General features: G+C 49.2%; 1 protein-coding gene across 3 annotated transcripts in view; it reads left to right on the top strand.

Moving 5' to 3' along the window:
• LARGE1 (LARGE xylosyl- and glucuronyltransferase 1) overlaps positions 1-23,612 on the top strand; it is a 410,766-nt gene that overhangs the window by 229,666 nt on the left and 157,488 nt on the right. For all 3 annotated transcript variants that reach the window (XM_056517630.1, XM_056517631.1, XM_056517632.1), the window contains one exon: positions 3,354-3,477. In XM_056517630.1, the coding sequence (XP_056373605.1) occupies positions 3,354-3,477 (124 nt within the window). The remainder of the gene's footprint in view (positions 1-3,353; positions 3,478-23,612) is intronic.

Here is a 23,612-nt window from a genome sequence, read left to right as displayed (position 1 = left end):
ACTGCTGCTGCTATCTCTATGAAATCAGTATATATAGTAGTTATACATCTCTGCCCAGCTCTATCTGTATACTGCTGCTATGTCTATGGGATAAGGATATATGTCACGATGCCGGCTGGCAGGTAGTGGATCCTCTGTGCCAGAGAGGGATTGGCGAGGACCGCGCTAGTGGACCGGTTCTGAGTCACTACTGGTTTTCACCAGAGCCCGCCGCAAAGCGGGATGGTCTTGCTGCGGCGGTAGTGACCAGGTCGTATCCACTAGCAACGGCTCACCTCTCTGACTGCTGAAGATAGGCGTGGTACAAGGGAGTAGACAGAAGCAAGGTCGGACGTAGCAGAAGGTCGGGGCAGGCAGCAAGGATCGTAGTCAGGGGCAACGGCAGGAGGTCTGGAACACGGGCTAGGAACAAACAAGGGAACGCTTTCACTAGGCACAAGTGCAACAAGATCCGGCAAGGGAGTGCAGGGGAAGTGAGGTGATATAGGGAAGTGCACAGGTGATCACACTAATTGGTAATTGGGAGATTGGGCCAGGCACCATCATAGGTGCACTGGCCCTTTAAATCGCAGAGACCCGGCGCGCGCGCGCCCTAGGGAGCGGGGCCGCGCGCGCCGGGACAGGACCGACGGAGAGCGAGTCAGGTACGGGGACCGGGGTGCGCATCGCGAGCGGGCGCCACCCGCATCGCGAATCGCATCCCGGCTGGAGGCGGTACCGCAGCGCACCCGGTCAGTGGATCTGACCGGGGCGCTGCAGCAACAAGGATGAGGCGAGCGCTCCGGGGAGGAACGGGGACCCGGAGCGCTCGGCGTAACAGTACCCCCCCCCTTGGGTCTCCCCCTCTTCTTGGGGCCAAAGAACCGGAGGAAAAAAAACTCAATTTTTCCGTGATGAGGTCCGATGCACATTAGGAGGGGTTCTGTGTGAAAACGCACGAGACAGTCCAATCTTTTATTGTAAAAACAATAGATGTAGAGGGGTCTGGCGAGACTGGTCACAGGAACGTAGAACCTGTTGATAAGAGAGGCCAAAAAAAAATTTCCTGCAGATCCGGAATCCAAGAAGACCATAGTAGAGAAGGAGAAGGTAGAGGCAGATATCCGCACAGGCACAGTAAGGCGTGGAGAAGCAGAGTTGACATCAAGAACTGTGTCACCTTTGTGCGGAGTCAGCGTACGTCTTTCCAGGCGGGGAGGACGGATAGGACAATCCTTCAGGAAGTGTTCGGTACCGGCATAGTACAGGCAAAGATTCTCCATGCGGCGTCGTGTCCTCTCTTGAGGTGTCAAGCGAGACCGGTCAACTTGCATAGCCTCCGCGGCGGGAAGCACAGGAACAGATTGCAGAGGACCAGAGGAGAGAGGAGCCGGGGAGAAAAAACGCTTCGTGCGAACAAAGTCCATATCCAGGCGGAGCTCCAGACGCCATCCGGAAGAACGCATGTCAATGCGAGTGGCAAGATGAATGAGTTCATGTAGGTCAGCAGGAGTCTCTCGTGCGGCCAGAACATCTTTAATGTTGCTGGATAGGCCTTTTTTAAAGGTCGCGCAGAGAACCTCACTATTCCAGGACAACTCGTAAGCAAGAGCACGGAACTGAATGGCGTACTCGCCAACGGAAGAAACACCCTGGGCCAGGTTCAGCAGGGCAATCTCGGCTGAAGAAGCTCGGGCAGGTTCCTCAAAGACACTTCGAATTTCCGAGAAGAAGGAGTGTACAGAGGCAGTGACGGGGTCATTGCGGTCCCAGAGCGGTGCGGCCCATGACAGGGCTTTTCCAGACAGAAGGCAGACTACGAAAGCCACCTTAGACCTTTCAGTAGGAAACTGGTCCGACATCATCTCCAAGTGCTGGGAACATTGCGAAAGAAAGCCACGGCAATACTTAGAGTCCCCATTAAATTTGTCCGGCAAGGACAGGCAGAGGCTAGGAGTGGCCACTCGCTGCGGAGGAGGTGCAGGAGCTGGCGGAGGAGAAGATTGCTGATGAAGTTGCGACTGAAGTTGGTGCATAATGGAGGACACTTCCGACAGCTGGTGGATTAGATGGGCGATCTGTCGGGCTTGCTGGGCGACCACCGTGGTGATATCAGAGGCAACTGGCAGGGGAACCTCAGCGGGATCCATGGCCGGATCTACTGTCACGATGCCGGCTGGCAGGTAGTGGATCCTCTGTGCCAGAGAGGGATTGGCGAGGACCGCGCTAGTGGACCGGTTCTAAGTCACTACTGGTTTTCACCAGAGCCCGCCGCAAAGCGGGATGGTCTTGCTGCGGCGGTAGTGACCAGGTCGTATCCACTAGCAACGGCTCACCTCTCTGACTGCTGAAGATAGGCGTGGTACAAGGGAGTAGACAGAAGCAAGGTCGGACGTAGCAGAAGGTCGGGGGCAGGCGGCAAGGATCGTAGTCAGGGGCAACGGCAGGAGGTCTGGAACACGGGCTAGGAACAAACAAGGGAACGCTTTCACTAGGCACAAGTGCAACAAGATCCGGCAAGGGAGTGCAGGGGAAGTGAGGTGATATAGGGAAGTGCACAGGTGATCACACTAATTGGTAATTGGGAGATTGGGCCAGGCACCATCATAGGTGCACTGGCCCTTTAAATCGCAGAGACCCGGCGCGCGCGCGCCCTAGGGAGCGGGGCCGCGCGCGCCGGGACAGGACCGACGGAGAGCGAGTCAGGTACGGGGACCGGGGTGCGCATCGCGAGCGGGCGCCACCCGCATCGCGAATCGCATCCCGGCTGGAGGCGGTACCGCAGCGCACCCGGTCAGTGGATCTGACCGGGGCGCTGCAGCAACAAGGATGAGGCGAGCGCTCCGGGGAGGAACGGGGACCCGGAGCGCTCGGCGTAACAATATATAGTAGTTATACACCTCCCCCAGCTCTATCTGTATACTGCTGCTATCTCTATGGGATCAGGATATATAGTAGTTATACACCTTGGCCCATCACTATCTGTATACTGCTGCTATCTTTATGGGATCAGGATATATAGTAGTTTTACACCTCCCCTCCAGCTCTATCTGTATACTGCTGCTATCTCTATGAGATCAGGATATATAGGGGGCATGGCTGTGACATCACAAGCGGGCGTGACCTTGATGTCACGGGCCTCCGCCCCACATCGAAGTTCGCTCCTTGCACCGGATGTCTGGGGTTCCGCAGCCGAGATTGCGGGCGTCCCCAATGGCGGGACCCCCGTGATCAGACATCTTATCCCCTATCCTTTGGATAGAGGATAAGATGTCTAGGGGCGGATTACCCCTTTAAGCTTCATTCAGTATTACAGTCTTGGTTGGTTGGTGATAAGTAGTCATAAGTTGATGTTTCGTTCTTGTCTTCTGCAGGAGAAACCCACTGCACTTCCACCTCATCGCAGACTCCATCGCCAAGCAGATCCTGGCCACGCTGTTCAAGACCTGGATGGTTCCCGCGGTGCGTGTGGATTTTTATGACGCCGACGAATTGAAGGTAAGAGATTAAACTTAACAACTCCCAAAGCGCAATCTCAATAAACGTTCAGCCCTCCAGGTACGAGCACGAACGCCGCTCCTCAAATGAACAAATGAAGCAAGGAATGGGAATCGCTCTATAGACTGAGGGGACGGCTTAATGTTCCTTCTAAAAGGAGCTGTCTGGAGACGGCACCTGCAGGGGCACTGCTAGGTCTCCTAAAGACCCATGCCCCCTAACCACACCCTCAGACACACCCTAACCACGCCCACTTAAAGCAACGATTGCAATGAATCTAAAAACCAGTGGTAGCCAGAGACCCGGGGTTACAACCCTGTTAGCCCTCCCCTAGCAACGCCCCTGGCACCTGCAGCAGGCAAACCTGGGCCTACTGAGGAACCATGATTAACTAGGTAACCTGGTCAAGATAAGGTTGGGTAGACAGGTACTATGGATACTATAGAGTTCTAATGCCCTAGCGGGCCAAAAAGCTTCACCGCCACCAGCATTATTAATCCTTTTATGGGATTTGTGTTGGGGCCCAGGAGGGTTAGGCTGGGTTCACATCACGATTTGACCTTCTGATGCACAGATACAATTTTGGAAGCTCAAAATCGCTTGAAATCGTATCCGTGCACGACAGACAGATACGGAGCCATTAACTATTATGGGGCTGCGGACCTGATCGTAGTCATTTAGTGACTACAATCTGGTCATTTTCTCTGGGGATCTACCACGATTTTCAGTCCTTGTCAAAAATCGGATCCCCTGAGAAAATGACCAGATCGTAGTCACTAGCTGCGATCGGGTCCGCAGCCCCTTAATAGTTAATGGCTCCGTATCTGTCAGTACTTCTCCGTGCACAGATACGATTTCAGGCGATTTGAGCTTCCGAAATCGTATCTGTGCATCAAAAGGTAAAATCGTGATCTGAACCCAGCCTTAAGTAATGCCTTTGGTGGCCATCAGATTCTTGACCACCAACAAGGCTGCCATCTTGGTTTCCAGTGGAGATGCCCACTTAAAGTGCACCCAACAGCAGAGGTGTCTCTGGTTTAGGAATACAATACCAGGACCTGATGGAAATACAGACAGAGCAATAGGAGAAAAGGAGCGGTCATGCGGTTAAGAGAGTCTATGAAAACGTATCCGGGATATTTATGGTGGCTAGGTCTTTAAAGGGGTACTCCGCCCTTAGAAGTCTTATCCCCTATCCAAAGGATTGGGGATAAGATGTCTGATCACGGGGGGTCCCGCTGCCGCTCCGTGCCGGATGACTGGCGATGTGAAGGCTCATGATGTCACGGCCACGCCCCGCTTGTGACTTCACTGCCACGTCCCCTCAATGCAAGTCTATGGGAGGGGGCATGACGGCCGTCATGCCCCCTCCCATAGACTTGCATTGAGGGGACGTTGCCGTCACATCACGAACGGGGCATGACTGTGACGTCACAAGCCTCCGTCTCTGCACCCGACACTCTAAATGAATGCCGGTTGCAGCAAGGATATCGCGGGGGGGGTCCCGCTGTTCGGGACCCCCGCGATCAGTCATCTTATCCCCTATCCAAAGCATAAGGGATAAGATATCTAGGGGCGGAGTACCCCTTTAAATTCTGACATCAATGTGAAAATCCATACAGAGTCTATTACGCATATGAAAGATGAAGAGAGAAGATCTGATTAGCATTGATTGTACCGATGGTGACGGGGTCCTGGGTGATGGCGCCGCCTCTCATAGGAGTAACATGGCCGCCGTCTGTGTCGCCTCCTGAGATGAGAGGGATGAATCACCCGGCTCCCTCCGTCGTCTCTCTACGTTCCTGTTCACTGTTAATCACTGGTGCTTGTTTCCAGTCTCCAGCACTTTGCTGACCGCATCATCTCCTCTATGTAGATACAGGCCAGTACATGTAAGAGGTAGGGACGGCTTTAACCCCGTAATAACAGCATTTACCAATAACCTGAATATTTACTATGTGTATTTTGGGGAAGCCATGCAGATTGGTTACCCCATCCTCGACCACGGATACAAAAGACCCATCCGCTAATGACACAACTAGAGATGAGCGAACTTACAGTAAATTAGATTCGTCACAAACTTCTCGGCTCGGCAGTTGATGACTTTTCCTGCATAAATTAGTTCAGCTTTCCGGTGCTCCGGTGGGCTGGAAAAGGTGGATACAGTCCTAGGAGACTCTTTCCTAGGAATGTATCCACCTTTTCCAGCCCACCGGAGCACCTGAAAGCTGAACTAATTTACGCAGGATAAGTCATCAACTGTCGAGCTGAGAAGTTCGTGACGAATCGAATTTACTGTAAGTTCGCTCATCTCTAGACACAACCTCTTGATTATACCCCAGCTATCCCACAACTACCACAGTAATACTACAGTAACCTCTCTACACCTAAATCACAACCATCCACTTACAGTATGACATACCTCCTCGTACCAGTGTAACATACCCAACCCCTCTTCCACCCATCCCTCCCCAAGCACTATACCGTCCTTTACCGTCACAACACAGACATCCGCCATACGACTGTAACACAGCCATTCACAGGGCACCATAAGACAACCCCTCCTCTACCACGTCATAGAACCACCCACAACTACTAGAAAACAACCACCAACTTACCGCTGTAACCCACCTGACCCTCTAATACACGTCTACCACCGATCACTATAACAAGACACAATACACCTGTAACGCAACCATCCACCAGGCACCATAACACAACCTCCTCCTTTTCCACATCATACAGAACCCACAACTATTAGAAAACAACCCCCTTACTATGGTAACATACCCATTCCTTTAAAGAGGTACTCAGGTGTAAAACATTTATTTTTTAAATCAACTGGTGCCAAAAAGTTAAACAGATTTGTAAATTACTTCTATTAAAAAAAATCTTAATCCTTCCAGTACTTATTAGCTGCTGACTGCTACAAAGGAAATTCTTTTCTTTTTGGATTTCTTTTCTCTCTGTCCACAGTGCCCTCTGCTGCCACCTCTGTCCATTTTAGGAACTGTCCAGCGCAGCAAAATGTTTCCTACGAGGATTTTTTTCCTGCTCTGGACAGTTCCTGACATAAACAGAGGTGGCAGCAGAGAGCACTGTGGACAAACAGAAAGAGAAATCCAAAAAGGAAGTAGTATTCAGCAGCCAATAAGTACTGGAAGGGTTAAAATTTTTTATTAGAATTAATTTACAAATCTGTTTAACTTTTTGGCACCAGTTGATTTAAAAAAAAAAAAAAAAAAGGTTTTCCACTGGAGTACCCCTTTAATTGGCCCTTTGGAGGCTCTTTGAAAGATTTGAGCATGTAGTACCAGGTTCCTGCACTAGGGATCACTCGCAACATGTGATCAACTGATTGTTTGAAGGTCCTTCGAACAAAGAGCCATTACTTTCTACAGTCCTCCAGACAGCCTATTGGTTTCACTAGGACCGGTGTAATACCTCATTTCCCCTTTGGAGGCACTGTCAAAAAATTAAACACGTCAAGCTAGGATCTTGTCGTAGGGATCATCGGCAACATGTGATCAGCTGATCCTTCTGGCATTGTCCGACCATTTTTACAGTGTTACCTTGCATTGGGTAAACACTTTCACCGGTGCCATCTACGTTCCACCCTAGATACCACCGAGCCGTGCCAACCTTCTGCAGGCCTCGCATGCTGCTTCTCGGCTCCTATAGAGAAAGTAATCATAACCCTCTGAATAAATGGCACCGGATCATTATACATTACGTGGAAGAACCAAGTGAAGAGCAGATGGCATCGGTGCCAGCTCCAAAGCAACGGAAGATCCAGGCCAAAAGCTGCGGAGAAGGCGCCGGTGCCCACCGCCCGCCTGCGCTGCTGATTGCCTGGTGCAGCAGGATGACAACAAGGCTGGGAACGCTCCTGCCACCTAATTACAGGAATTCATGCCTATCATGGCACCGGAATTTAGATCTCGCAGACGCTTTGAGTGCGCGGGGCACGGTGCCATCAGCTAGGTATACAGGCGGTGATATAAAGAGGCCAGATGTAGCCAGAGCAGGTGCCGGTTTAGTGCCCTACAAATATGAAGTGTTTGCGCAGATCTGAAGGACAAATCTTAAGGTTATGACTGACGGAACGTTCTGTGCCGGAAAGTTTTATATAGAATCTGTGGCCCAACATCCTAAAACAGTGTTATGTTGTAAAAACTACAACTCCCAGCATACCTGGACAGTGTTCGGCTGTCCGGGCACGCTGGTAGTTGTAGTTTTGCAATAGCTGGAGACACACACTCTTCCAGCTCTATCTGTATACTGCTGCTATCTTTATTGGATCAGGAGTGTAATACAGGATATAACTCGGGATCAGTACAGGATAAGTTATGTAATGTATGTACACAGTGACCTCACCAGCAGAATAGTGAGTACAGCTCTGGAGTATAATACAGGATATAACTCAGGATCAGTACAGGATAAGTAATGTAATGTATGTACACAGTGACCTCACCAGCAGAATAGTGAGTACAGCTCTGGAGTATAATACAGGATATAACTCAGGATCAGTACAGGATAAGTAATGTAATGTATGTACACAGTGACCTCACCAGCAGAATAGTGAGTACAGCTCTGGAGTATAATACAGGATATAACTCAGGATCAGTACAGGATAAGTAATGTATGTACACAGTGACCTCACCAGCAGAATAGTGAGTACAGCTCTGGGGTATAATACAGGATATAACTCAGGATCAGTACAGGATAAGTAATGTAATGTATGTACACAGTGACCTCACCAGCAGAACAGTGAGTACAGCTCTGGGGTATAATACAGGATATAACTCAGGATCAGTACAGGATAAGTAATGTAATGTATGTACACAGTGACCTCACCAGCAGAATAGTGAGTACAGCTCTGGGGTATAATACAGGATATAACTCAGGATCAGTACAGGATAAGTAATGTAATGTATGTACACAGTGACCTCACCAGCAGAATAGTGAGTACAGCTCTGGAGTATAATACTGGATATAACTCAGGATCAGTACAGGATAAGTAATGTATGTACACAGTGACCTCACCAGCAGAATAGTGAGCGCAGCTCTGGAGTATAATACAGGATATAACTCGGGATCAGTACAGGATAAGTAATGTAATGTGTGTACACAGTGACCCCACCAGCAGAATAGTGAGCGCAGCTCTGGAGTATAATACATTACATAACTCAGGATCAGTACAGAATAAGTAATGAAATGTATGTACACAGTGACCTCACCAGCAGAATAGTGAGTACAGCTCTGGAGTATAATACAGGATATAACTCAGGATCAGTACAGGATAAGTAATGTAATGTATGTACACAGTGACCTCACCAGCAGAATAGTGAGTACAGCTCTGGAGTATAATACAGGATATAACTCGGGATCAGTACAGGATAAGTAATGTAATGTATGTACACAGTGATCTCACCAGCAGAATAGTGAGTACAGCTCTGGAGTATAATACAGGATATAACTCAGGATCAGTACAGGATAAGTAATGTAATGGATGTACACAGTGACCTCACCAGCAGAATAGTGAGTACAGCTCTGGAGTATAATACAGGATATAACTCGGGATCAGTACAGGATAAGTAATGTAATGTATGTACACAGTGACCTCACCAGCAGAATAGTGAGTGCAGCTCTGGAGTATAATCCAGGATATAACTCAGGATCAGTACAGGATAAGTAATGTAATGTATGTACACAGTGACCTCACCAGCAGAATAGTGAGTACAGCTCTGGAGAGAGGTTGGGTGTGTCTGAGCTCCTGTTACTTCCAGACTCTTCCAGTGAAGCAGTGATTTCCATCCACCCCTCCCCAGGTGTGTGGCAGATACCTGGGTAGAGGGTTTTCCTGCTATGGAGCCCCAGGAGGCTTCATCTTGCACTCCCCGTACCCGGCCGGCGGTGGGTGCAAAGGAAAATGCGACGGCCAGCAGCCAGGATGGGGTGAGACGATCCACCAGGGCCCATCGCCATGTGGGGCCCCCTCCCCCATCCCCAGCTGGGAGCTGCAAGGCTTCCAGCAAAAGTTCCTCTGGGAAAAGAAGCTCATCCAGGCAGAGGAGTGGAGTGAAGGCTTCTACCTCAGGCTCCTCAGAACCCCAGCAATGGGGGGTAAAGGAGCCAAGGGAATCCCTGGAGACTTTCGGATCTAGAATCCAGGCAAAGATGGCCCAATATGAACAGCTTGGGAAACAGCTACGAGGTCTAAGAGAAGACATTAAGTTTGCAACTTACCAGGCGGATACAGCAGCCAAGGGCAAGAGAGCAGCGTTCACTGCAAAGGTGAGAGCACTAAAGAAAGAGGTGGAGGAGATTGTGCAGCTGAGAGCAGACATTGTGGCTGGAGCCGGCTTCTTCAGTGAGAAGATTCTAAATGAAGAGAGGTTCCCCAAAAAGGGGGTCTCCAGAGGTGCAGAAAAAGATTGTCACCAAGATGACTGCCAGAGCGAGGAGGAGGAGATGGAGGGAGGTGAGGAGGGGGATGTGAGTGAGGGGGATATGGACACGGGTTCTGTTTGTACCACCACTGTTACCCCAGACCCCCCACTTACCCTCAGTGAGGACTACATAAACCCGGCTCAGGTGGCCTTACCTCCCTCCAGTGAGGATGATGAGGATGGCAGTGACTGCAGTGATGGCAGCAGCTTGGCAGATGGGGGTCTCCTGCGTGCGATTGTTATGCAGGAGTCCCCCACCCGTCTGGAGAACTTCACTTTTGGTGATGATTTGGGCCCAGAAGAGAAGGGGAAGAGGAAGAAAGTGAAGGGCAAGAAGAGGAAGAAGGCACAAGGAGTGAAATTTGTATTTTCTTCTTTCCAGCAACCTGGGTCGGCTGAGAAGTCAGCTCAGGGTGCTGGGTCCCCCAATCTGCCAGACCCCGTTTCTGTAGTGGAGCGGGGCCAGCATGGGGGATACAGTAGTGCACCCAAAATGGCCGCGGGTGCTATAGAAAAAAAAGGGCACCCTCCTGTGAGGGGGGAGGGTGTCCAGGCACCAGAAAATAGCGGCAGATTCACCCGTCCGGGGGGCGGTCCCTCGGTTGAAGTGGGCGGTACAGGTCCTGGCGCTGCAGGGCACTCCCCTGTGAAGGGGGAGAGTGTCCGGGCGCCGGACCTTGTTGGTTCAGGGGGCGGTCCCCTAGGTGACGTTGACGGGGCGGGAGTGCGTCTGGAGGGACTGCTCCCGCCAAGATGTACAGCATTTTGTGGGGGGGCGTGGCCACCCATGTCAGAGGCGGAGCCTGTCTCTGCATCCCAGGAGAGTGTAAGGAAGAACTCTACAGCGCCAATCCTAAAACCGGCAACCCTTGTACATGAAACAAAAGACCCAGCCAGCCCAGCCTGCAATACAAGGGAGAGTGTAGGCAAGAGTGAAAGTGAAAGCAAAAATGGTAATGTGCAGAATGTGAGTTATGGTAGTGTGCATGGGAGGAGTTGTGGTAGCAGTGTGGATGAGGGGGGTGCAAGTGGTGTACAAGAGAGGGGTGCAAGTGGTGTGCAAGGGAGGGGTGCAAGTGGTGTGCAAGAGAGGGGTGCAAGTGGTGTACAAGAGAGGGGTGCAAGTGGTGTGCAAGGGAGGGGTGCAAGTGGTGTGCAAGAGAGGGGTGCAAGTGGTGTACAAGAGAGGGGTGCAAGTGGTGTGCAAGGGAGGGGTGCAAGTGGTGTGCAAGAGAGGGGTGCAAGTGGTGTACAAGAGAGGGGTGCAAGTGGAGTGCAAGAGAGGGGTGCAAGTGGAATGCAAGAGAGGGGTGCAAGTGGAGTGCAAGAGAGGAGTGCAAATGGGGTGCAAGAGAGGGGTGCTAGCGAAATTCAGGTGAGGAGTGGTAGTGGAATGGCAGAGAGAGGTTTGGTGGCTGACACCTCTGTTAAGAATAAGGGTCCTGGTTTGGTTTCTGGTTCGACTGCCCCCCCGGCAGTGGCTGCTTCTCCCAGAAGCTATGCCAGCGTCACTGCCGGGGGATCAGGGGGATCCCCATCTCCATCTGGCTCTGGGGGTCACTTGCAACAGCGCCTCCTGGAGGCTCTACGTAGGGGAGACAGGTCTATCCAGGTAGAGGGGAGGGGTGAGGTTGACCTGTCTTTTTGGATAGAAAGACACGGCTTAGGCGCCTTCCGAGAACAAAACGGGGAGGTGGTCTGGTCCCTTCCGACATCCGGGCAGGAAAGTGGCCGTAGGAATGTGGTCCGTTTAGTGTGGAGGGGCGAAGATGCGTGTCCGCCTCGGGGTAAGGTGGTTGAGCTCCTCCTCCGGATGGAATTCAGGGCAAGTGACATCTTTGCCCTGATCCACCCCTACGGTACTTCCGAGTTTGACATCAGCTTCGTTCGGCCAGAGGGTTTGGAACTCTTCTGGTCGAACTATGAGGTGGTGAAAAGCGAGCCCGGCTGGCGGGATTTTGCCGTAAAGGCGATATCCCGTCAGAATTTGGTCAAGAAAGTGACCGTTTTGACACGTAACGAATCACTTTCATGCTATGATATCATGACCTGGCTCAGCAGATATGGTGATGTGACGGACATGCCGAAAAAGAACTACGACGAACATGGGATCTGGTCTGGGGCCTGGACGTTTTCCGTCAAACTGAAGCGTTCGGGGAGCACTGTTGCCCACATCCCATCAGCTGCTTTTCTTGGGAGAGACAGAATCCAAATTTTCTACCAGGGGCAGCCCAAGGTCTGTCACAGGTGTGGCAGCCCCACTCACTTTAGCGCAGCCTGTACCGTGCAGGTCTGTGCTCTGTGTGGTGGGGTAGGTCATCTTGCCGCATCCTGTAGGCAGATCAGGTGTCATCTGTGTGGTGTCTTAGGACACCCTTTCAGCCGTTGTCCTAGCGCCTTTGCCCGTGCGACGGTCACCTTGGCTGGGGAGAGCAGTAATGTTGCCTCAGCTGGGGAGGGCACGAGTGCAGGTGAAGGTGCAACAGGGTCAGTGAGGAGGAAAAGTCCCGCCAAGCTGAGGCGGGAGGCTAATCGGAGAAGGAGCAGGGAACTGGAGAGTTCCCATGTGGCAGGGGTAGCTTCTGGCCCTGCTCCAGAGGTTAGTCCTGAAACTGCTGAGGCCCTGGGGGAGAATATGCTGGATGAGGAAATGGGGAGAATCTGTAGAGAAGAAGGCAGCAAGGCCGATCTTTCCGATTCCTCCCACTATGAAAGTGTGGATGAGGAGGGTGAAGAGAGGCCAAAAAAGAAGGGCAGTAAAGGGAGAAAGAAGAGGTCGGAGCCCTCTAGTCCCCGTGCTACGGACCAGGTCCCAAGCGGAAGCTTACCTGCCCCCCCTCTGATTGATCTGTCTAACCGGTACTCTGTACTCGATGCCATCTCCTCCCCCTCCTTGGAGGGGGGGGTCGAGGATGGGGTGCCTGAAGTGGGGGAGCCTCCAGGGGGAACTGGGCCCTGTCCTGATGGGGCTGTTTCCTCAGGGGATGGGGCCAAACCAGAGCCAGGCGGAGATGGGGATTCAAAAATGGACCAGTCAGAGTCTAAAAAGAGGTCCAAAGGGAAAGAAGCCTCCTCATCTGGGGATGAGGGGGTGAAAAAAAAAAAACAGAAATGAGGGGTTAGGGCCGTCTAACTCAATCACCCATGATGGCGGCACTCACCCCATTGACGCTGGCATCTATTAACTGTGCCAGCATAAAGTCGGATACGGCTAGATTCGCAGCCTTTGATTTTCTCGGCCGTGTTGAAGCCGATATTTTGTATCTGCAGGAGACCAGGTTGTCAGATCTAGCCTCCCTGGTAAAAGCCAGGAGAGAGTGGAGGCGCGGGCCCTCCCACTGGTCTCTTGCGGCTGAGCCGTATAGTGGGGTGGCGGTCCTTTTTACCGCTCCGGTTGAATGCAGACGGGTTATTGAGTTAGAAATGGGGAGGTGCCTGATCTTAGATGTCCTCATGAAGGGACAGGAGCTCCGGCTCATTAACATCTACGCCCCACAAACCAAGTGGGGCCGCAAAGATCTCTTTATGAGGATCAAGCCCTTCCTTTTTACTAGCCGGCAAGTGATCTTTGGAGGGGACTTCAATACTGTCACAAGGTCCCAAGATAGGAGAGGTTCCAATGGTCCGCTGGCTTACGACAGCATAGCTCTCAATAATATAGTTAGGGAAGCTCGCCTAGAGGACGCCCACATCCGGAGCCCCTCAGGCCACGCGGGTTTCACCTATCATCGAGGTAGCTGCAGGTCTAGGATAGACAGGTTTTATTTAAAGGAGGAAGCCGTCTCTTCCGCAGTGTCCGTGGTTGAGGTGGAGTTCTCCGATCACTGTATGATTTTGTTTTCCCTGAATGTTTCAGAGACCCCTCGGATGGGTAAAGGTTATTGGAAACTGAATTCGTCCCTCCTGGAGGAAGCGGAGGTAAGACAGTCCTTTGAGGATTTTCTTCAGAGTCAGGTACCTTTACTGGACCTTTGTAGTAGTAAGTCAGAGTGGTGGGAGATATTCAAGAAGCGGGTTGCGGGGTTCTTCCGCCAGCTCTCGAGCCTCAGGTCCCTGAACAGGTATCGCTTGTATCAGGGTCTGAGGAGGAAACTCGAGCTTCTCGTCTCGACTGGAGGTAGCCGGGAGGATATCTCCAGAGTGAAGTCCTTGCTGATGAGGTGTCAGTACGATAGGCACGCATCTTTGGTTTTTGAGAGGGATTTTGGGAAGTACCGCTCGCCCGACCCTTACAGAAACTGCAAGATGTCAGTGAGTAGTAAAATCATCTCAGGACTGATTGATAGTACGGGATCTCTGAATCGGTCCAGATCAGGGATCCTGGAGGTCGTCAGATCCTTCTACTTGCACCTCTTGGGGAGGAAGGATCTAGATCGGGACAAGATGTCGGCTTTCCTGGCTGAAACCATTCCTGAGCCAGGGGTAGACCCCTCTCTTGGCGTTTTGGCAGAAGAGATTAAGGAAGAGGAAGTGAGACTGGCGATCGAGGTGCTTGCCCCCAAGAAGTCGCCAGGTCCGGATGGCTTAACATCCGAGTGGTACAAGACCTTTAAGGAGTCTTTAGCTCCCCTCTTGACTGTGGTATTCAATGAGTGTCTCTCCTCGGGCACTCTGCCTAGGTCAATGAGGAGGTCAGCCCTGATTCTTCTCTCAAAGGGTAAAGATCCTAGCCGGATTGAGAATTGGAGGCCCATAGCTCTTCTCAATACGGACAGGAAGCTTCTGGCCAAGATACTGTTTAATCGGTTGGTGGATTTTGCACCCCGACTCCTTTCGGGGGCCCAGCACTGCTCTGTTCCAGGCCGAAGCACGTTAAGTGCTGTCCTCAGTGTCAGGGAGGCAGTGGAGCGGAGCAGTGCAGGTCTCTGGAAGGGGTACTTACTGTCCTTGGATCAGGCAAAAGCATTTGATCGGGTGAACCATGACTACCTCTGGTCCGTCCTTCTAAGATATGGCTTACCGAGTACTTTTGTTAATTGGCTCAAGATCTTGTATGCAGGGGCAGAGAGTTTCCCGCTGGTGAACGGTTGGTCTGGCCGCTCTTTTGAGGTTGGGTCCGGAGTCCGTCAGGGTTGTCCTTTGAGCCCGCTGTTATACGTGTTCGCAATCGATCCCTTCGTCCGGAGGGTAGATTGTGGACCGTTGGCGGGAGTCGGGATGAGTCTGGCGGAGCCGGATGTCGCCCAGAGAGTTGTGGCGTATGCTGATGATGTCACCATTTTCGTCTCCTCGAGGGGGGAGGTCGATGTGGTGATGTCAGAGGTGGACCGCTACTCGGAGGCTTCCGGGTCTAAGATCAACCGGGATAAGTGTGAAAGTCTCTGGCTGGGAGGGGGGGATCCCACATTTGATCTCCCGGACACCCTTCCGGGGCCCCAAGAATCAGCAAAAGTTTTGGGCATCACATTCGGCCAGGATGATTATCCCACCAAAAACTGGGATGGTAAGCTCCAGGATGCCACTCAGAAGGTGAACCAGTGGAAGGGTTGGTCTATGATCCTCAGGGAAAGGGTACACCTGATCAAATCGTACCTGCTCCCCTTGTTTATCTACCTGGGCAGCGTATGTATCTTGCCAGAGGCTTACTACACTAGGGTCTACAGCCTGTTTTTCCAACTGTTATGGGGGAACAGGATGAACCTAGTCAAGAGGGAGGTTACGTACCGCACGAGGAGACTAGGGGGTTTATCTATGGTAAACCCTGTGGTGTTCTTAACAAACACCTTCTTGAAAGCCAACATCTCAAACCTCTGGTCAGAGAGGGCTTTTCCGTGGGTACTCTCCTGCAGGGAATGGTTTCGGCCTTTCTTCCAGGAATGGGAGACAGGAGGGCAAGTGAAGGACCTCCGTACGCCCCATGGATATCTTCCGGCTTATGCTACCCCGACTCTGAAGGCGATACGTCGGTGGGGTCTGGGAGTGTGGGAGATCAGGACCCAGTCAAGGCAGTTCCTTGACAAACGGGTTCTGTTGACCCACTTCCAGAAGCCTCTGGCGCTCAGGGACTGCCCAGGTCAGGATCTGAGGGTGGGGTTGTTTCTTTTAAACATGAAAAGGATCCCCCAGAAGTTTTGGGACTTGGCCTGGCGCTCCTTTCAGGGGAAGCTATATGTGAGGGACAATTTGAAGTGTAGGAGATCTGATGACCGGGGATGTCCCCGAGAAGAGTGTGTGGACACGCTGGAAAGCATGGACCATTTCCTCCTTCATTGTCCCTTTAATATAGGGGTTTACAACAGGGTGGGCGCTTCCATTGGCTGGAGTCAACTTGCCGGCCTTACCTACCCGGAGTGGGCTTATGGGGCATTCAGGAACCTGGGTGGTCGAGACCGGGGCACTTTATTCTTAGTTAGCTTAGTGATTAGGTACCACACGTGGAACGCACGGTGTTTAGTGTCTACGCAGCGTAAAGTCCTCTCCGAGGTGGAGGTCTGTAGGAATATCACCGGTGACCTCGGGAAGATCAGGTCTTTGGAGTATGGCAGTCTTGGTACCAGTAGGGCTTCTCTCCTATGGAGAGGGTTTTCTTTTGATGTGCCCTAGGTACTAGACCTTCTGGGTAGAGTACCCTTGTTTTGGTTAGGGACAGTGATGTAAGGGGACAGGGTTAGGGTGATAGTAGGGTCAGTTTCTATTTTAGGGATAATGGTAGGGTGAGAGGTAGGGAGGTGTTAGGGAAAGTATGTAAATTTTTGTATGTATCAGGATTGCCATCCTTCTTCCTGGTGGTGGGCTAATGCATGTGTACCATAGCTTTTTGTTTTGTTTTCCGATGTTTAGGTTATGAAGGGCTTACAGGCACCGAACTTGGGCCTAGTGTGAGTTATATTGTTTATGTATGTTATAAAGTTGGTTATGGTTAAGTTGGTTGGGAGGAGTTCTAGGTTGGGTGGGTGTATTTGGTGGGTGGTGGTTTTCTTTTGGTGGACCTGGCATCGGTCAGTCGTGGCTGGACATTGAGAACTGTGGACTCTGACCCATGTACAGAAGGGCGGGTGGTGTGGGTGAAGGGATAGTTTAGAGTAGGATGTTTTATTGTATATTTAGGTGTGTTTCCTGTATAATAATAGGTGTGTATATAGTGTATATAGTTTATATGTATAAATTGTGTACATTACATGTAATTACTATAAAAATATATATATTAATTATAATTTTTTTTTTTTTTTTTTTTTTTTTTTTTTTTTTTTTTTTATTTATTTATTTATTTATTTTTTTTTTATCTTGATTTGTGAATTATATATTGTTTATATTGTGTTTATAGCAGAGATAGATATGGCAGTCGAACCAGATGTTATTTTTGTAGTAATTTTTGTATCCAGTTGTGGTTTAGGTCTTGTGGGATAACGTAGAAAACTAATGTATATATGTGTGTGTGGAAGGGGAAAAAAAAAAGTGTGTGTGTGTGTGTGTATATATATATATAACATTTGGTGTGCAGTGGGAGTGTTTTCGGTTTGTAATATGTGATTTTTTCCCAAGTTTGGGTGTTTTTTGAGTTGTAGATTAATTTATCTTTATGCCTTTGTAAAGTTATGGATCTGTGATGCATGTGTGTGGCATAGTATTATTATTATTATTATTATTATTAGTGTTATTATAAAAAAATAAAAATAAAAATAATAATAGTTTACAAAAAAAAAAAAATACAAAAAAAAAAAAAAAAAAAAAACATAAAAAAAAGGGGTGTGGTGTGTAGTGGGAGTGCTTGTTGTGTTTTCTGTGTGTTTGTGTTTTTCCCAAGTCTGGGTGTTTTTGAGTTACAGCTAAATAGTGCTATTTTTATGTTTCTTTTTTGGTTATGTAAGTTGAGTATGCATGTGAGTGTGTTGTTAGATATTAGGTTATGTAAGGTGTGTTTCTTTTTGTTAGGAAAACTGGGCTGGCCGGTTAGGCAGGATTTATGTTCTTTTATTTTAAATGTAAAGTTTTGGTTTATGTTATTTCATGTTGCTGTTTTCAGTTATGGCCAAGTTGTGCTGGTTTTGTGTTTTTGTTATGATTTATATTTTTCTAATAAAAGATCTACAGGATATAACTCAGGATCAGTACAGGATAAGTAATGTAATGGATGTACACAGTGACCTCACCAGCAGAATAGTGAGTACAGCTCTGGAGTATAATACAGGATATAACTCGGGATCAGTACAGGATAAGTAATGTAATGTATGTACACAGTGACCTCACCAGCAGAATAGTGAGTGCAGCTCTGGAGTATAATCCAGGATATAACTCAGGATCAGTACAGGATAAGTAATGTAATGTATGTACACAGTGACCTCACCAGCAGAATAGTGAGTACAGCTCTGGAGTATAATACAGGATATAACTCATAATCAGTACAGGATAAGTAATGTAATGTACGTACACAGTGACCTCACCAGCAGAATAGTGAGTACAGCTCTGGAGTATAATACAGTGTATATATCTCAGGATCGGTATATACTGTGTTTTCCAAACAGTGTGTCTCCAGCTGTTGCAAAACTACAACTCCCAGCATGCCCGGACAGCCAACGGCTGTCCGGGCATGCTGGGAGTTGTAGTTTTGCAACAGCTGGAGGCACACTGTTTGGAAAACACTGCATTAAGTATTCCCTGAGTCTATGCCGGATCCTGCAGGTAGGTGATGAGGTCCTCAGATACTTATAGGGTTAAGGCTTTTATTATGGAACAGCTGGGGACGTCTCCTGTGGATGGAGTCGGAGGTTTGTATCCGGGATTATCTCCGCCGCTGGTGGTTAAAGAGCAGAGATTACCAGACATGGAGCCGCTGTTAATAACAGGATGATACCTGTCGCTATAAAAGGCTTCGGAGACGGATCCCCGGTGAAGGTGACTGTCTCAGCTGCCGCCATGTCCGAACCTTCACCGGTCACCTGACTTCTCTCTGCCGCTCGGCCTATTAGTCTCATTTGCATAAGTAAATTAGTCATCATTGTTCTTGAGCAACTTTAGATTTATCCTGATTAGAGCGGGGAGGTGCGGCGCCCCTCGCTGTTGGCACTCGGCTGCCCGTGTAATCAGGGCGGGCGTCCATACACCGCTACATTAACCACCACAGTCAGACCTGAAGGGGTGGCGGTCTAGGATGATGGCGAAGTAACTATAGGGGCAGCAGTCGCATCGGGTCCCTGGTGCCTAAGGGGGCCCCACGACACCTCGGCCCCATAACAGACCAGTATTAGGAATGGCGCATGGGGCCCTGTTGCAGATTTTGCATTAGGGCCCACAAGCTACAAGTTACGCCTCAGGTAACAGACGGGTATTGGAGACATTATGGGACCAAGTAGGCGAAAGGAAAAATGGAGGATCGGACGGGAACAACTTGTTAGAGATTGGCGCTTATTGGGAAATGGCCCAGGTGCTTCCTCCACACCAGCAGGGGGCGCTGGAGAAAGGGATTCATAGGTTGCTGAGGCTTTACCTAATATGAAAGACATGGAACTAGTGTAGGGCCACGAGGGATATTAGGGGAGATTTATCAAAACATGTGCCGAGAAAAAGTTGCCCAGTTGCCCATAGCAACCAATCAGATCAACCAAATGAAAGCAGCGATCTGATTGGTTGCCATGGGCAACTAGGCACCTTTTTCTCTGCATAGATTTTGATAAATCTCCCCCATTGTGACTACTCTATAACTACTGTGGGGACGCTAGAGGTCTATTGTAGGGGCCACTAGTTAGCTATTGTAACTACTCTGGGGATACTAGAGAGATTGTAACTACTATGGGGGCACTGTGGTAACTAATGTGCTACAGAGCTTTTGTAACTACTGTGGAGGCACTAGCAAGCTATTAACTACTATGGGGCACTAGAGAGCTAATGTAACTACTGTGGGGCACTAGAGAGCTAATGTAACTACTGTGGGGGCAGTAGAGAGCTAATGTAACTACTGTGGGGGCACTAGAGAGCTACTGTAACTATGGGGGTACTAGAGAGCTACTGTAACTATGGGGGCACTAGAGAGCTATTGTAACTATGGGGGCACTAGAGAGCTACTGTAACTATGGGGCACTAGAGAGCTACTGTAACTATGGGGGCACTAGAGAGCTACTGTAACTATGGGGGCACTAGAGAGCTACTGTAACTATGGGGGCACTAGAGAGCTACTGTAACTATGGGGGCACTAGAGAACTAATATAACTATGGGGCACTAGAGAGCTACTGTAACTATGGGGGCACTAGAGAGCTACTGTAACTATGGGGGTACTAGAGAGCTACTGTAACTATGGGGGCACTAGAGAGCTACTGTAACTATGGGGGCACTAGAGATCTATTGTAACTACTATTTGGACATGAGAGCTATTGTTACTACTGTGGGGGCATAGAATAAACCCATGGGGGGACATTTATCATTAGGTGTCTATTGTATTCACAGATCTACCCCTCTACACTGCTGTCTAATTTTCTAATTTACAGTCTTGCTCAAAATTTACAAAAGTTGTGCACGTCCTTTGATAAATTTTGTGCAAATATAGAAACGCACCCCCCTCACTGTGTACATGTACCAGAGCTGAGTGTGTGATCATGTACATGTATCAGAAATTCATGTGCGGCATGTGTATGGAGCAGAGCTGAATGTGTGATTATGTGTATGCATGACCATGCACACACTCAGCTCTGCTGCATACACACAATCACACACTCAGCTCTGCTGCATATACAATCACACACTCAGCTCTGCTGCATATAAAATGACACACTCAGCTCTGCTGCATATCACAATCACACACTCAGCTCTGCTGCATATCACAATCACGCACTCAGCTCTGCTGCATATACACAGTTACACACTCAGCTCTTCTGCATTCATACAATCACGCACTCAGGTCTGCTGCAAACACATGATCACACACTCAACTCTGCTGCATGCACACAATCACACACTCAGCTCTGCTGCATACACACAATTACACACTCAGCTGTGCTGCATACACATAGTCACACTCAACTCTGCGGCATATACACAATCACACACTCAGCTCTGCTGCATATCACAATCACACACTCAACACTGCTGCATATCACAATGACACACTCAGCTCTGCTGCATACACATAGTCACACACTCAGCTCTGCTGCATATCACAATCACACACTCAGCTCTGCTGCATACACATAGTCACTCACTCAGCTCTGCTGCATATACAATGACACACTCAGCTCTTCTGCATATACACAATCAGGCACTCAGCTCTGCTGCATACACACAATCACACACTCAGCTCTGCTGCATATACACAATCACACACTCAGCTCTGCTGCATGTACACAATTACACACGCAGCTCTGCTGCATACACACAAGCACGCACTCAGCTCTGCTGCATGCACACAATCACACACTCAGCCCTGCTGCATATACACAATTACACACTCAGTTCTGCTGCATACACACAATCACACATTCAGCTCTGCTGCTTGCACACAATCACACACTCAGCTCTGCTGCATACACACAATCACACACTCAGCTGTGCTGCAGACACATAGTCACATACTCAGCTCTGCTGCATATCACAATCACACACTCAGCTCTGCTGAATACATATAGTCACTCACTCAGCTCTGCTGCATATACAATGACACACTCAGCTCTGCTGCATATCACAATCACACACTCAGCTCTACTGCATACACATAGTCACACACTCAGCTCTGCTGCATATACACAATCCCACACTCAGCTCTGCTGCATATACACAATCAGGCACTCAGCTCTGCTGCATACACATGATCACACACTAAGCTCTGCTGCATACACACAATCACACACTCAACTATGCTGCATATACACAATCACACACTTAGCTCTGCTGCATATCACAATCACACACTCAGCTCTGCTGCATATCACAATCACACACTCAGCTCTGCTGCATACACACAATCACACACTCAACTATGCTGCATATACACAATCACACACTTAGCTCTGCTGCATATCACAATCACACACTCAGCTCTGCTGCATATCACAATCACACACTCAGCTCTGCTGCATGCACACAATCACACACTCAGCTCTGCTGCATACACATAGTCACACACTCAGCTCTGCTGCATATCACAATCACACACTCAGCTCTGCTGCATACACATAGTCACTCACTCAGCTCTGCTGCATATACAATGACACACTCAGCTCTTCTGCATATACACAATCAGGCACTCAGCTCTGCTGCATACACACAATCACACACTCAGCTCTGCTGCATATACACAATCACACACTCAGCTCTGCTGCATGTACACAATTACACACGCAGCTCTGCTGCATACACACAAGCACGCACTCAGCTCTGCTGCATGCACACAATCACACACTCAGCCCTGCTGCATATACACAATTACACACTCAGTTCTGCTGCATACACACAATCACACATTCAGCTCTGCTGCTTGCACACAATCACACACTCAGCTCTGCTGCATACACACAATCACACACTCAGCTGTGCTGCAGACACATAGTCACATACTCAGCTCTGCTGCATATCACAATCACACACTCAGCTCTGCTGAATACATATAGTCACTCACTCAGCTCTGCTGCATATACAATGACACACTCAGCTCTGCTGCATATCACAATCACACACTCAGCTCTACTGCATACACATAGTCACACACTCAGCTCTGCTGCATATACACAATCCCACACTCAGCTCTGCTGCATATACACAATCAGGCACTCAGCTCTGCTGCATACACATGATCACACACTAAGCTCTGCTGCATACACACAATCACACACTCAACTATGCTGCATATACACAATCACACACTTAGCTCTGCTGCATATCACAATCACACACTCAGCTCTGCTGCATATCACAATCACACACTCAGCTCTGCTGCATGCACACAATCACACACTCAGCTCTGCTGCATACACACAATCACACACTCAGTTGTGCAGCATACACATAGTCACATACTCAGCTCTGCTGCAAATACACAATGACACACTCAGCTCTGCTGCATATCACAATCACATACTCAGCTCTGCTGCATATCACAATCACATACTCAGCTCTGCTGCATACACACAATCACACACTCAGCTCTGCTGCATACACATGATCACACATATACATAGACCTAACAGCTGTACCTCTTTCTCCCTCCCTGCACATACAGTGGTATGTTCTTAGCTGTATGGTCACCATGGTTACACTACACAGGTGCAATCTCCTTTTCTCATCAAGAACAGCAGGAGTTTAAATGTTACACAGTTCTACAGATCTCCAGTCTGTACAGATCAGAGTCTAATCTAAATATGTTTTACATATTGCTGGACTTATTCTTAGAACATTTTAAGTGTCCTCCTTGATGTTGTATATTTGGGCAGTAAAATCAGGACTCGCTCAAAATTTGTGCGTGTAAAGAGAAAAGACGCAGTTGATAAATCGATGTCCACTACATATTCAGCTCTACTGTGCACCATGATTTAGAATTCCACTCGTAAAGTTCTATCAACAATTGTGCAAAAAAAAACCCACGCAAAAACGGAATTGCGCAAAAAAAGATTGCACAATATAGACAGTGAAAACTGTGTATGTATAATAACAAATTCCCCCCATGCAGTGCATCCCATACATCCTAATACAACTATCTAAACACAATGCACACACAGCGCTTATGTTACGCCTGGTGCTCCCTGGTGGCCATTCACATGAAC

This window comes from Hyla sarda, chromosome 4 (genome assembly GCF_029499605.1).
Source record: "Hyla sarda isolate aHylSar1 chromosome 4, aHylSar1.hap1, whole genome shotgun sequence".
NCBI classification, from domain to species: Eukaryota; Metazoa; Chordata; class Amphibia; order Anura; family Hylidae; genus Hyla; species Hyla sarda.
The sequence above is the reverse complement of the archived record's forward strand: the minus strand, read 5'-3'. Positions and strand labels throughout refer to the sequence as shown.